The sequence below is a fragment of the Aulonocara sp. 'chitande type north' Nkhata Bay genome, linkage group LG19 (genome assembly GCF_057382095.1).
Source record: "Aulonocara sp. 'chitande type north' Nkhata Bay isolate Kocher_YH1m ecotype deep benthic linkage group LG19, A_spYH_male_GT1.1, whole genome shotgun sequence".
Classification (NCBI taxonomy): Eukaryota; Metazoa; Chordata; class Actinopteri; order Cichliformes; family Cichlidae; genus Aulonocara; species Aulonocara sp. 'chitande type north' Nkhata Bay.
In genome coordinates this window covers 26,946,233-26,960,142 of record NC_141362.1, presented here as the reverse complement: position 1 = coordinate 26,960,142, position 13,910 = coordinate 26,946,233, and the positions used below count along the sequence as shown (strand labels likewise).

The 13,910-nt window shown below is 40.2% G+C and overlaps 1 protein-coding gene across 4 annotated transcripts; it reads right to left on the bottom strand.

Moving 5' to 3' along the window:
- Window positions 1-1,138: 1,138 nt before the first annotated feature.
- On the bottom strand, window positions 1,139-12,266 carry dlk1 (delta like non-canonical Notch ligand 1). Of its 4 annotated transcripts, none has more exons than XM_086275337.1 (7): window positions 12,067-12,266; window positions 11,925-11,942; window positions 11,528-11,607; window positions 11,253-11,316; window positions 10,683-10,813; window positions 9,778-9,919; window positions 1,139-3,344 (listed from the first exon to the last, which is right to left on the bottom strand). In XM_086275337.1, the coding sequence occupies exons 3-7, from the start codon at window positions 11,577-11,579 to the stop codon at window positions 2,558-2,560; spliced, it is 1,176 nt and encodes a 391-aa protein (XP_086131463.1). In that variant the 5' UTR covers window positions 11,580-11,607; window positions 11,925-11,942; window positions 12,067-12,266; the 3' UTR covers window positions 1,139-2,557. The 4 variants fall into 4 exon arrangements, with proteins under 4 accessions (XP_086131463.1, XP_086131462.1, XP_086131464.1 ...); XM_086275336.1 differs by having other exon boundaries at window positions 11,925-11,939; XM_086275338.1 differs by lacking the exon at window positions 11,925-11,942.
- Between the last annotated feature and the right edge of the window lie 1,644 nt (window positions 12,267-13,910).

Here is a 13,910-nt window from a genome sequence, read left to right as displayed (position 1 = left end):
TCTCCTTGATGAGTCTTGTTGTAAATGTATGTTATGTGAATAAAACTGGATTGAATTGCAGACATTAGATTAGGAAAACTTCATCCGGTTATACGCTGTTTATAGTTTTATACACTGTTTATAGTTTACAGTCTGAAATGTACACACGGTGGATCAAACAGCAAGTTTGAGAGGTTGTAACTTGGAACAAGCTTCTAGTCACTACAATCACTTCAGCCTGGCACTTTCCTGCTATCTGTTCTGCTTCTATTCTTTAAAATGGTAATAAATGCAAATTGAGAGTTACACTATTATATCAAAATTAAGTCAAAATGAACTCGACATGAAACAAGAGAGGCAGGATCTACTACTCTACTACTAACTTATTATTCTCATTAACACACAGTTTGAAGAAACTGTAATTTCACCTTAAACTAACCGGGCACATAAACACAATTTGACTGAAACAATTTGAAACTGTCTTTTTCCTGTTTACTGTCCTTTGCTACAGTCTCCAACATACACTGCACTTGCTATCTTTTCCAGCCATGGTTGATAGTATAAAAAATAGCAAACACATGATCAAATCCAAAGATCTAACAGAGAAACAATGTATCATAAAAAAGAACTTATAAAAACATCTTTATTACAATTTGTAGAACATTTTAGGCTTTTACGAGGGGTTGACCTGCCAGATTTGACATGGCTGTCTGGAATGGTGCCGTAGAGGAGTAATGTATAACTGTACCAGAAGATGGAGACACAGACTGTTATCTGAAACCTTTACAGCCAGTGGAGGCGTGTGGACAGAGCCTTTATTATCACTCTGCTGAGAACCATCAAGACGGCCTTGGGGAAAAATTTATGAAGGAGATCAGAGCAGGAGAGCAGATGTTTGTATGATTTTAGAACAGGTGGTGGTGGTGCACTCGCAGCATGTGTATCAGTTGGACTTTGCACTGTTAAACAGCTGACGCACTGTATGAGCCTTGGGGAGGATCTGATCTTGTCTCCAACTGTCTGTTGTGTGAAGAAAACAGCAGCTAAAAGCAATAAAATCAAGACCAATGACCAACTAAGGTGGAAATCAAGTCAAATACAAGACTAAAGTCACCTTTGTGTACAAGCATGAGACACTGCAAGCATTTTAGTTAGGCGGACACATTGTGGCGTATTTTATTAAAAGCGATAGACAAGCAAACGTTTTCAAAGTACAACAGTGAATTATCTCAGAATAATACAAGTCCTAAATGACTGTAATTGCAACCTCCTGCTAGATAAACCACTTGTACATCATTATGTTTTACTTCTGCATGTCAGAAAATGAAATGTAGATAACCAGCCAATTAGAGAGTTATGATAAACAATAAGGAGGCTGAAGGGGACTTACTGAGAAAGCGACAGAATCTTTAACCTTGAAATCCCAGCAATCCTCATATCAGCAGTGATGCTTTACACACAGTACTATTCACATCAGTCTGCATATTTCCTGTGTAACAGACGTGTATTTTCAATATTTTGACATATATTAGGTTTTCATGGGAATCACGTTTCCTCCATTTAGAGTAGATGGCCATCTCATGCGTGAAGCAAACTAATAACACTGAAACAGGTGTTGCAGTACCAATTTCAGAGCTCATTGATGCATAATAACACTGACAGTAAGACGCACTAGTGGAAAATCTTATAAAAGCTCATGGAACACGAGTTTTAGAACGACCACGTAATTAATCATTGATATAAATAGGTGAAAACGAGTTAGCAAAACAAATAATGTCATTATATCAGACTCGACATCTATACTTACCTTTCAAATTAATGTCTGATATGATGCAGTGGGTAGCAGCTGTGTGGTATATGAAAAAGTAAATTACCTTTTTAGACATCTGAAATACATTTATTACATTAAAAACAACATTTTCTGTAGAGTTCATCCCTGCAGGATTTGCACAGCTGTTTGGGTGGCATGTAACACGATCTATAGCCACGTGTTATTTGCACTGAAAACACTCACAATATGTATTTTTGCATTTATAAAGAATCTGGAAATTCACAACATGCTGTATGAAGGAGGTTTGGGCTACAATAAACGATGACGTCTTATTGGCTTATCTTTCAAATGAGAGATTGCAGCTCTGATGGTGCTCATGAAAGTACAAACTAAAAGTCAGCAGCTCAGTCACTTTGTACCGACTATTATGAATTCAAATATATTTTTCATTTTCTTAATTAACCCCACTTCCTAATTAGATCAACTCATGAGAAAGAAGTAAATAGAAAGAGGCCACGCAATGACATATTTTTAACAACATGCTATGTGAGAGAACATGTTTCACATAATTATACATTTTAATGGTAATTTTGGATTAAAAATACATTTACAAACCAGCGTCATGTATATCCATTTGGTCCAGCAGACTTTACATTCAAACATGTACCGGGATAGCCCACCAGCTCTCGGTTATACACACTTTAAACACAACTGCACGACAGTCATAGCTTTTTAATCGCTGCTATTTTTACACATTCACATTCAACTTCTTCCAGGGGGAGTGTGGGTGAGGACGAGATGATATTATCAGATGGAGGTGTAGTGCCTCCCAAAGCTGGTGAGTCTAATCTTCTCTGGCAGGATGATGTTTACCGAGTGTTCCGCCTCTTCCTGGCTTGTGCTGCCAGCTTCTCTCAGCAGGTGCTCCCTTTGCTGCCGGACAAGCTGGCTGTACTTGGCATTCGCCAGCCACGTCTCACAGCGGCCAAAAAACACAATGCCTGTAGTGCCCAAGATGACCAGGCAGGTGAGCAGTGCTAGCAAGCTGAAGCAGACAAGCTGACCATGCGTAACGAGGACACCGGACGAGTGAACCGTCTCCTTCAGGGTGATCTTGAGCAGATCTCTCTCAGGTGGTCTCAGCAATTTGTGGAAGGCATGAGCGGGGAGGGAGTAGTGCTGTGGAGTCAGAGCAAACACTCTGTCCACAGGCTTGGCAGCAACCGGCTTGGATCTGTTTCTTGGTCTGTGCAGCAGGGAGCATGTGGGACCTGTAAACCATTTCTGGCAAATGCACCGGAAGGTTCCATCAGGTTGACCGACACAGGTGCCCTCGTTGGCACAGGGCCGCCCGGCGCAGGGAGAGAGGCTGGTGGTGTCATTACAAGTGAAACCAGTGAAGCCGTGTGGACAGACACATGTGAAAGTCAGGCCATGGTTTGTACAGTTGCCACCGTTGAGGCAAGGGTTAGGCTGGCAGCTGTCAATGCCGATCTCACAGAAGTCTCCGGAAAATCCAGGGGGACATAAGCAGGAAGAAAAGGCTGCTGAGCCCTCGGCATCCATACATGTGCCTCCGTTCTGGCAAGGAGAGCTGGAGGACAGGACATAAGAGACATAAAGGAAAACAGAGTGTCCTGTGATTTACATAAATGTAGAGCAGTACAGTGCATGCTTTAGCCTGTGGTTATAAAACAGCAATAAGCAGGGGGAAATTGGTTTAATCATACGTGTCGATTTCAAGGTAGAGATGTTAATGGCAAATTTACAGGAATAATAAAGGAATCAATATTCCTCAACAGGGGAGAAAATTCCTCTAATCTTAAAGCTACAAAAAAATCTCACTGAATTACCAGAAATATGAGTTTTCACAAAGCTGGAATAAACATTTATTGTACATACATGGTTGTCCTTTCATTTAAGGATTTGATGCATTTGATGTTACATAAAATGTAAAAGTTCAAGGAAAGTGTAATTAACAATGAGCAAAATTAGTGTTGTTGTTAAACGCAACAGCTCCTTCCGACAAACATGAAATTCAAAGTAAGGAAAATGCTGTTGCCTGCTGTGTGCGCTTTATGTGTTAACTACATTTCTAAATAACAATACAGTTCCTTATCAAACATTTCCTTGCTTCCGTCCTGCTCTGTCGTGCACAATTGCACAACAATTGCCTGACCTCAGTTTGTGCAGGATGAAAATGATAGAGTTGATCACAGCATTTCCAGATATGCACATTTCTGTGGATTTAAGACAAATATGGCAGATAAATACCGAGGTAATAAACTAGTAGTCAAGCTAATTACTTTCTAGAGAGTAGGAAAGTTTTATAACTTGTTTTTGAAGAAGTGAGAAATGTATAATACATTACTTTTTTTGAGTAATGACTCTAACACTGTGATGAATATGAACTGCTACTAGCAATTATTTATTTATTAATCTGGGGGTTACACTCATGATTATTTTCTTGTTCTTCAGGAAAATAAAAGGGCAAAGATGAGGCTGTATTGATAAATACCCAATACACCTTTTGAAACTGCTTATTTTGACCAAGCTCCTGTCTTTTTACAAAAACACACAGTTTATTAGACAATTTAGACCAAAAAAAGCATCAGACCTTCACAAACAAAAGGCTGAAACTGAGACACAACTGCAAAATTACTGAATCAATCGAAGTCAAAACTTGTAATTGCTACTGCACGTAATGCTTATTAATACTGTGATATTGATTTCGGTCATTTCTCTCAGCACTAATGGCTTATTTTGTGCAAATTAAAAATCTGTACGAGTATCATGATGACGCCTCAGCGCTGCATCTGCTAATCTTCTCGCAGCCGTATAAGCAGCAGATCTGATCGATGTAACCATGCTTCACAAAGTGCATGATGAGAACCTGTTATATAAAGTAATCAATATCTGTAGAAGTATTTCATGTAATTACACAAGTCTCTAACACTGTGCCTCAGTGAGTCAAAAGAATAATAGCGCCATCCTTTTTTAGAAGCCTCTGGTGCCTCGCAGAGGAGCTGATTAATGAAACCTCGTGCAGGGTTTCTAATTGAGATGAATTCCCCCAGAATACAAGTCAAGGTTCAGTTGTCTCACTGTTGGGATTAAATGATTATTTTTTTAACCAGAAACAAAGCCAAAAAAATAATCCTGGATATAGCATTATTAACCACTGAGAGAAGCCCAAGCAATGCACTTACAGTGGGGCAAAAAAGTATTTAGTCAGCCACCGATTGTGCAAGTTCCCCCACTTAAAATGATGACAGAGGTCAGTAATTTGCACCAGAGGTACACTTCAACTGTGAGAGACAGAATGTGAAAAAAAAATCCATGAATTCACATGGTAGGATTTGTAAAGAATTTATTCGTAAATTAGGGTGGAAAATAAGTATTTGGTCACCTCAAACATGGAAAATCTCTGGCTCTCACAGACCTGTAACGTCTTCTGTAAGAAGCTTTTCTGTCCCCCACTCGTTACCTGTATGAATGGCACCTGTTTGAACTCATCATCTGTATAAAAGACACCTGTCCACAGCCTCAAACAGTCAGACTCCAAACTCCGCCATGGCCAAGACCAAAGAGCTTTCGAAGGACACCAGGAAAAGTATTGTAGACCTGCACCAGACTGGGAAGAGTGAATCTACAATAGGCAAGCAGCTTGGTTTGAAAAAAATCAACTGTGGGAGCAATCATCAGAAAATGGAAGACATACAAGACCACTGATAATCTCCCACGATCTGGGGCTCCACGCAAGATCTCATCCCGTGGGGTCAAAATGATCATGAGAACGGTGAGCAAAGATCCCAGAACCACACGGGGGGACCTGGTGAATGACCTGCAGAGAGCTGGGACCAAAGTAACAAAGGTCACCATCAGTAACACACTACAACGGCAGGGAATCAAATCCCGCAGTGCCAGACGTGTTCCGCTGCTGAAGCCAGTGCATGTCCAGGCCCGTCTGAAGTTTGCCAGAGAGCACATGGATGATACAGCAGAGGATTGGGAGAATGTCATGTGGTCAGATGGAACCAAAGTAGAACTTTTTGGTATAAACTCAACTCGTCGTGTTTGGAGGACGAAGAATACTGAGTTGCATCCCAAGAACACCATACCTACTGTGAAGCATGGGGGTGGAAACATCATGCTATGGGGCTGTTTTTCTGCCAAGGGGACAGGACGACTGATCCGTGTTAAGGACAGAATGAATGGGGCCATGTATCGTGAGATTTTGAGCCAAAACCTCCTTCCATCATTGAGAACTTTGAAGATGAAACGAGGCTGGGTCTTCCAACATGACAATGATCCAAAACACACCGCCCGGGCAACAAAGGAGTGGCTCCGTAAGAAGCATTTGAAAGTCCTGGAGTGGCCTAGCCAGTCTCCAGACCTCAACCCCATAGAAAATCTGTGGCGGGAGTTGAAAGTCCGTGTTGCTCGGCGACAGCCCCAAAACATCACTGCTCTCGAGAAGATCTGCATGGAGGAATGGGCCAAAATACCAGCTACTGTGTGTGCAAACCTGGTAAAGACCTATAGTAAACGTTTGACCTCTGTTATTGCCAACAAAGGTTATGTTACAAAGTATTGAGTTGTATTTTTGTTATTGACCAAATACTTATTTTCCACCCTGATTTACGAATAAATTCTTTACAAATCCTACCATGTGAATTCATGGATTTTTTTTCCACATTCTGTCTCTCACAGTTGAAGTGTACCTCTGGTGCAAATTACTGACCTCTGTCATCATTTTAAGTGGGGGAACTTGCACAATCGGTGGCTGACTAAATACTTTTTTGCCCCACTGTAGCTGTATGACATAAGATGTGGAGATGGATTTGCTGCTGAGGGCAGCACAGTGATGCCTCCCAACCTGCGAGGAGCTTATCCAAGGCTGGATTGGATAAGCGATTAAGAAAATGAATGGATGGGTAATTATTTTTGAAAATAAGAGGAGAGCTGACAATTCTCTATCGATGTTATGTAAGCTATTGAATTTTAGGTGTATTTCAAGTCAACAACAAGGCTGCCTGACAGAGGAAAATACATGCTGTGGTTCAGAGTGTGGAGGGCTGTGTCAGACAACTGAATCCCCAGAGAGTCTTTTATATTCATTTGACAGGCAGGAGGAAGATTCCTTCAGGGACCAATTCTGTCTGCAACCCATCTGTGTGCAGGCACGGGATGCAAGGCTGTTTTTGTTGTGATATTATCTCAAATGTCCAGGCAGGGTTTGTGTTTAAAAGCATCACCTACCATTGAACGGATGACCAGATTAATACTCAAATGTTGCTCATAAGCCAATAAAAGTGGAACGTTTTTAGGAATGTGACTCTAACAGCTTAAGTAGTGGTAAAAGCAAATAGATGTGATTAACCTGAGAAACTTATCTCTAAGTTCAAATATAAGTTCTGTGTTAACATGGCAGGGCTCTTTGCAGCATATTTTCCAATCAGAAGTTGAATCTTATATATCGATAATATTGGATATTACATTAAAAATGACAAAACTCTGATTTTGAGTCGGTTTACAACAGTTACTATTTTTTGCAGGTAATGAGGCCCCCGACAGACATGAGTAGATGCTCTAAAATTTTCCTGGCGATGCTCTCCCGGGGCTTCGGTACAGCCAGCTGTCATGAAAGCAATCGCGGATTTCATCATTATGCAAATGATTTCCAGCCTGTGCATTTTCGTGCACACCTGTTGTTATCCAACTGATTTTGGAGAACCACTGATATCTCTATGATAGAAGCCTGCTTTGTTGCTGTCATCTTTTTGACCCCCACCTCTTCCCCTCTTTGTTGACATTCAACTCCACCTAAATCTAAAAGTCAACTCGCAATCAGCTGGGAGCCACGCGTGAGCTCTGTTGTGCTTGGACTAACACTGAGACAACACACACTCACAGACAGTGAAATAAATCCATTGAAATGAAAGCTCAGACTTAAGAGATTAATGAATCAGATCAGTTGTTTTATTTTAAATTTATGGTGCTGAAGAGCGCACAACAAAGCATCAAAATGTAACTGTCCAAATATTTAGGCCTTTGGAACAATCATATCAACGAGTGATGACCCTTGTGCTACGGTAATATGATATTTCTGAACGATCTGCCAAAGGCCTTGAAATTCATCTTTGATACAGACGGATGTTAAGTGCGCATCAGTTGTGTTCTCCAGCTGCCAAAGGACGAGCGGATTACTGGTCAAATTCTGAGTGATGGAGTATCCGAAATGTGACAAGCAATTATGGTGTATTTGATCTTGAAAATTTGACTTTAAAGGATGAAGCCTCTGAAGTGGGATGCAGCTTATGATGCTGCCCTGGTACACACAGTCAGCTACTTTAGGGAGGAGCACAATAAACATAGCTGCAGGACTACAAATTTACTGAAATTCTTTCTTTATACAACCGAGCTGTCTTGGATTTGACATGAAGGGGAATTGTTTGCCCAAAGCCATATTTTGTGTTTGTTTTGGCTAAGTGAGCCTCATCATCTTACACATTGCAGTGTTTTACAATTGCTGGTTGAAAGTAAAGCATGATTCCATCATGCAAAAAAACAACAAAGATCAAATGAGTACAAAGCATGGTATGAATGTGACACTGGGGTATTTGGCTGCAATTTACTTCATGGCTGACCGTGTTAGCGACCAACAGTTTAAAGTTAGTGGAGAAGGACATTTGATACAGAATATGGGCATAGCATCTAGATCTTAAACTTAAGCCAACACAATATGCATTATCTCTACTCTTCAAGAGGGCCAGTTGCTCTGATTGGAAGAAGTGCTCTGATTGCATATAAGTCAAGGACTGACTTTATTCATGGCCCTGAGTAAATACTTTTCTTATGGATTCATAGTGTTAATCAATATTTTCAAGTGTTATTTAGTCCAGCATAAACTTTAAGTTGTACATTATGTTCCCATTTAAAGTGGAACTGATGATAAATCAGTGCAAGCTTTAGTCTGTGGCTCTCTTTTGATTGGCAAGTCATTTAATGTATGAGTGTGCAGTTTGTTCCACCTCTTGCATCACATCTGGTTTAAAAAAAACAAGCTGGCAATAGCCGAAAGCTAAAGGCAAGGCTTCAAAAAGGTTATGATGATCTATTATATACAGCCAGTGTTTGCAAATAAGCCACTTTTTGTCACGGTTCCTGGGTTTTGGACCAGGGCTTTTAAGTTTGGGGATTTTTAGGTTTCTCTATTTTTCCTTTCTGTTTTCCCAGTCATGTCCCCGTGTCTCTCTGGTCCCTCAGTGTTTTGTCTCCATTGTTGTCTGGTTTCCCTGTTTGTTCTGGCAAGTTAGTCCCGGTCTCTCTGTTTATCACTTCCTGTTTTATCTCGACAGTCCTTCATCTCACCCGCGTCATGTTTTGCATCCCCCGTCTCGTCAGTTAGATTCTATTTTTCCACTCACTGCCTCCCTCATGGTGTGTGACTCGTTGTCTGCCTGTGTAGCCTCAAGTCAGTTTATTCCTGCTTAGCTCAGTTTGTGTTTTTTGTTTCTTTTGCCCTTTTGTCAGCGTTAAAATGAAGCTGTGATTTTGAGTTACGACAATCTGCTGAGTCCTGCATCTAGAGCCACACTCTGTTCACTGCAAACCCGTTCCCATGACACTTCTGACAGATATAAAAATACTGGCGGCCGCCGGTGCTTCCCCTCAGGCTCCTACTAGATGCACTTGTGGTACGAATTTGAAAATCCTACGTCGCCTCGTTCTAGAGTTGACATGTTCACCTACCCAGCCAGTGTTGTGATAATAATATCCCATCACCCTTTTACAGCCGAGGAGGTAAAAGGTGTGACTGTTATGTTATGTTTACGATTTGTTGCTCTATTGTATAGTATTGTACATTGTATAGTATAGTCTGAGGGCTGATATACCTACCTACACGCATACTAAATAGCAATAGAGCAATTAGGAAAAAATAACCATAAAATATTTGAGGGAACATAGGGGATAAGACTGAAAATAAGTATTCCCCTGCTTATGAACTCAAAAGTTTTTTGTACCCATTTGTAAGACAAAGTCCTCTCCTCCGGTGGCAGTTTTCTCCAGAGAAGCCACGGGGGCAGACACACAGGTATCGTCCCTCTCCGGTCTCTATGCAAGTGGCATTAATAGCACAAGGCCTGGATGAACACAAGCGAATATCTGTGGTAAAAAGAGAAAGGAAAAAAAAATACTAATAAGTATGCTGTTTTTAGATCTTGTAGGTTCTCTCTCTCTCCCTGTGTCTCTGTGGCTGATTTTTCCTCTCGTCTTTGTTTCCACTCTCACACTACACTCCCCACCACAGCATCTTGTCACCAAGAACAAAACTGAGAACATAACCAACTGCGTTACACAGGCAAGTGGCTCATATGCTCCAACAGAATAAAAGATGCACTATGCGTGCTGATAAAGAGGTCACACTGAGCTGGAAGCCAGAAAAAAATCTCTCTTCTTCTTCCTTTGTTTCTTCCTTTGTTTCTTCCTTTGCTCCAGGGTCTCCAAGTCCTTTTGTGTGATAATGGCCACTATAGATACTATGATTATAATCAAAATCCTTAAACTAAAATAGGGCATCTAATTAAATGTTAATGTGACTTTAACAATAACATTTTCATCGGGGTATTTTCATAAATTAATAACGCATGCGTTATTCAATGGCACAAGGGAAGGTAGTTTATCATGAGGATGTTGGCAGTTTTATTAGGGGTTTCAGCTTTCCTTGTTGTTGGCAGATTTCCATAGTCAGATTATTTATGCTCCGACTATGCCCTTGGGAAAAATACAGTTAACTATATTATAGAGACCAGCCTGATCTCTCTGGACCCATGTATCTCTAGAGCTCTGTGACTCACCCTGACCTCTTGTATATCAGTATTGGGGGCAGATTGAGATAGGAGTGCCTGGGGAGCCTAATGACACTTACCTTGGTCACAAAGGCTGCCCACCCAGCCCTCCTCACAGATACACTGCCATGCCTTCTCACATGTGCCGTGCAGACAGCCAGGGAAGGGTACACAGTGGTCACAGTTGTCTCCTTGCCACCCTGGTTTGCACCTGAATGAGGTTAAATAAAGGCATTAAATCTGAACTATTAATACACCACCCAATGAGCTTCGCAGTCCTGCTCTTGGTCCGATATTATCTGCATGTTTTTACAATTAAAGTGACATCAAATGCTGCGATTTACGATTGCTGTAATTGGTTAATCTTTCTAAATACCCACAGCAACAGGGTACAGTCATTTTGGCTAAAGAGTAGATTCAGAAGGTTTTGCCAGAAACAAAAACATGAGGAAACCTTTTAAATTATCTGTCGGGATAACAATGCTTTTTACTGTTTAAACAAAGAACAGCCTTGGCAGCTGACTTACACATAATGCAAGCGCCAAAAACAGAGATTCACTTGGCTGAATTGTTATTGTATTTCTCCAAAAGCCATTTGCTTCTCCTGAGGTAAAATAGAATCTACACAGAAATCTGAGGTCGTTCAGTACCTGCACTTCCCGGGCTTCTCACAAAAACCCTTTTCTGTGCTGCACCCTGTGCTGCATTCCCAACCTTTGAGAAAGGAAGACATCAGCATGTTGGCATCACAAAATAAAAAACACACACGAAAGATTCACAACAATAAAATATTAAATCCCTGGTCTTCTATTTCCACGCAGGGAGAAAAGGAGTTGGGGTTGTTTCTTTTTTCTTTTTTCATGAACTGACTCAAATCTCTTTGTGTCGCTGTCAGCTGCCTCGGCTGATCGAAATCTAAGATTACCTTTGACGATGTTTGTCACGGAGAGAATTAAGACCACAGCTGTGAGATGCATCGTAATTTCGAGGAAGACCCCTTTTGTCCTGCAAAATACAAAGCAGCTGATATAAAGAGCTCTCGCTTCGTGGAGAAGCGACATCTTCCATCTAGAAAAAGGACACTAGTTAAAAGTTGATTTTTGAAAAAAGAAAACCACGTTAAGATTCGTTCACAATTAAGAGGATCCTACACAAAAAGATCTACATAGCGCTTTTAGATTTTTAGTTTTAAAAATATATCTGTACGAGATTTTTTTTAAAATACACTGAGCTTGACTTTAAATATAAATATAAATGCATATGCATGTATATATTTGGGGGTGATTTACTGTATTCCTGTTTATTTTTGGAAACTGACGCACCTGAACCGTATGCGTCTTCTCCCAAAGGTATCCATTACGCACGAGCACGCAGAAAATGAGAAAAGACATTCATTTAAACACAATCTTCATCTTTTTTTTTTAATAAAAAACAAAAACCTCTGACTTAAATGAACTGCCTTACCTATGTTGCCCAGTCGTTCTGCTCCCAAGTGACTTCGACCATATTTCACAGGTTTGCTTTTTTCTGCTTTCTTTCCTTTAATCCAAGCAACGTGCTAATGAAAGTGATACCACAGGTGTACTCGTGGTCTGGCTGCTGAAGGTGGACCTGAAGGTTTTGACGGGACTGCTGCATCGTGAAGCGTCCCAGTGCTGCATGCTCCTCCCACCTTCTGAGGGAGAATGCGTGCACCAAGAGAAGTGCAATAGTTGTACAGTAGTCACATTAGCTGGCTGGCTGACTTTAGTTTGCAAATGTCTAACTTTATGTCTAACTTTGGGCAAAACAAAGGAAGAAAACAAGAAAGAAAACAAACGAACCTATGTCTACGGATATCTTGTTTGTTTTTCACGCAATAATAAATTATTCAAAGGTGATGGAGACACATGATTCTTGTACACATGATTCTTCATCTTTATTTTTGGAAATTGGACACACCTGAAGTATATACGTCTTCTCTCAAAGGTATCCATTACGCACGAGCCCCACAGACAGGGAGAAACAGTTAAGGCTTAGGTACATAACTAGGCCGTGTATTTGAAATATTAAAAGTAAGGGTATATCTGAAATGTCCAATTTTGGCGTTAATTATTAATTTTATTATAGTAGACTTATTTAATATTAATACTCGTGTTAACCACAGATTTATTTTGCTAAATATAATAAAGCATTTATTGCAAGAGCCTTTATACAGAACTCCTTATGACATTTGGGCTGAACATTACTTTTAGCCAAATAATATGAAGGAACAACACAATGTGAAATTTCTACTGCACAGAAGGGGAAAAAAAATGTAAGAACAAGAATAAATGTTGTTATTTTCGTTTCACCAGGTCTGAAAATCAACCTCACATACAAAGAAAAACACACGATGCAAACGAGATAAAAAGCAAAAAAGCAAACAATCAGTCACAACGTATTTTGAAAGCAAGCCAGAGGACACTGATGGAAGAATATTGCACTATACTTTATCCAAACGTCAAAAAAATTGCACTGTTGAGAGAACAGAAGTTCAATGTCATAAATGTTTACGTATCTTCAAGAAATATGGAAATAATATGGATAAAAGATAGATAGATAGGTAGGTGTGTGTGTGTGTGTGTGTGTGTGTGTGTGTGTGTGTGTGTGTGTGTGTGTGTGTGTGTGTGTGTGTGTGTGTGTGAGAGAATCATTATCCCTATAAGAAACTGGAATTGGGATATGCAGTAAAGCGTGATAAAAGAGAAATACTTTTTTACTTTAGTACTTCAAATTTGTAGTTAAGCGCAGTATTGAGAAAATGTGCTTAGTTATTCTCCTCCTTTTATGCTGCCTAAGGGAGGAACCCTTTCCCCATTTTCAAATTATATTGATTGACTTTCCATGCACAGCGCCTACCAGTCATGTGCCGTTCTATTCTTAGTCCACTTATTGCTGTCCATAATCTTCCCTTATCCTTCCCAAGGGCAGGGAATGGTATTTTCCTTCCCATGCAGTATATGACTTAGTCTGAGGGCCTAATTATGAGTTTCACCTCTCTGAGATTATTAGATAAGCAATAAAGGTCTTGAAAATGGTGGCCAAGGAAGCATCAGGGGTATTCGACAGCTCTGTCTTTCTAATTATCTTCAGTGTTTATCTCTCTACATGCACAAGTAGGCTATGAGATGCAACCAGTATCCTGTTCAGGATAAAATGAAGAGAAAGAAACCAAAAATGACTAACAACAAGGGGAAAGCCATCTTTTTTTTTTTTTATAAAAATATAATCTTGAGCAGATGTTTCTGGTTTCAAATATGTGTGGGTTTGTGTCTAGACGATGAAAG

Coding starts and splice junctions, on each gene's coding strand:
- dlk1 (XM_086275334.1), bottom strand. CDS start 11,663: ATGTCGCTTCTCCACGAAGCGAGAGCTCTTTATATCAGCTGCTTTGTA. Junction 11,317..11,527: donor CGTGACAAACATCGTCAAAG/GTAATCTTAGAT, acceptor CCTTTCTCAAAG/GTTGGGAATGCAGCACAGGG. Junction 9,920..10,682: donor GGGCAGCCTTTGTGACCAAG/GTAAGTGTCATT, acceptor TTTTTACCACAG/ATATTCGCTTGTGTTCATCC.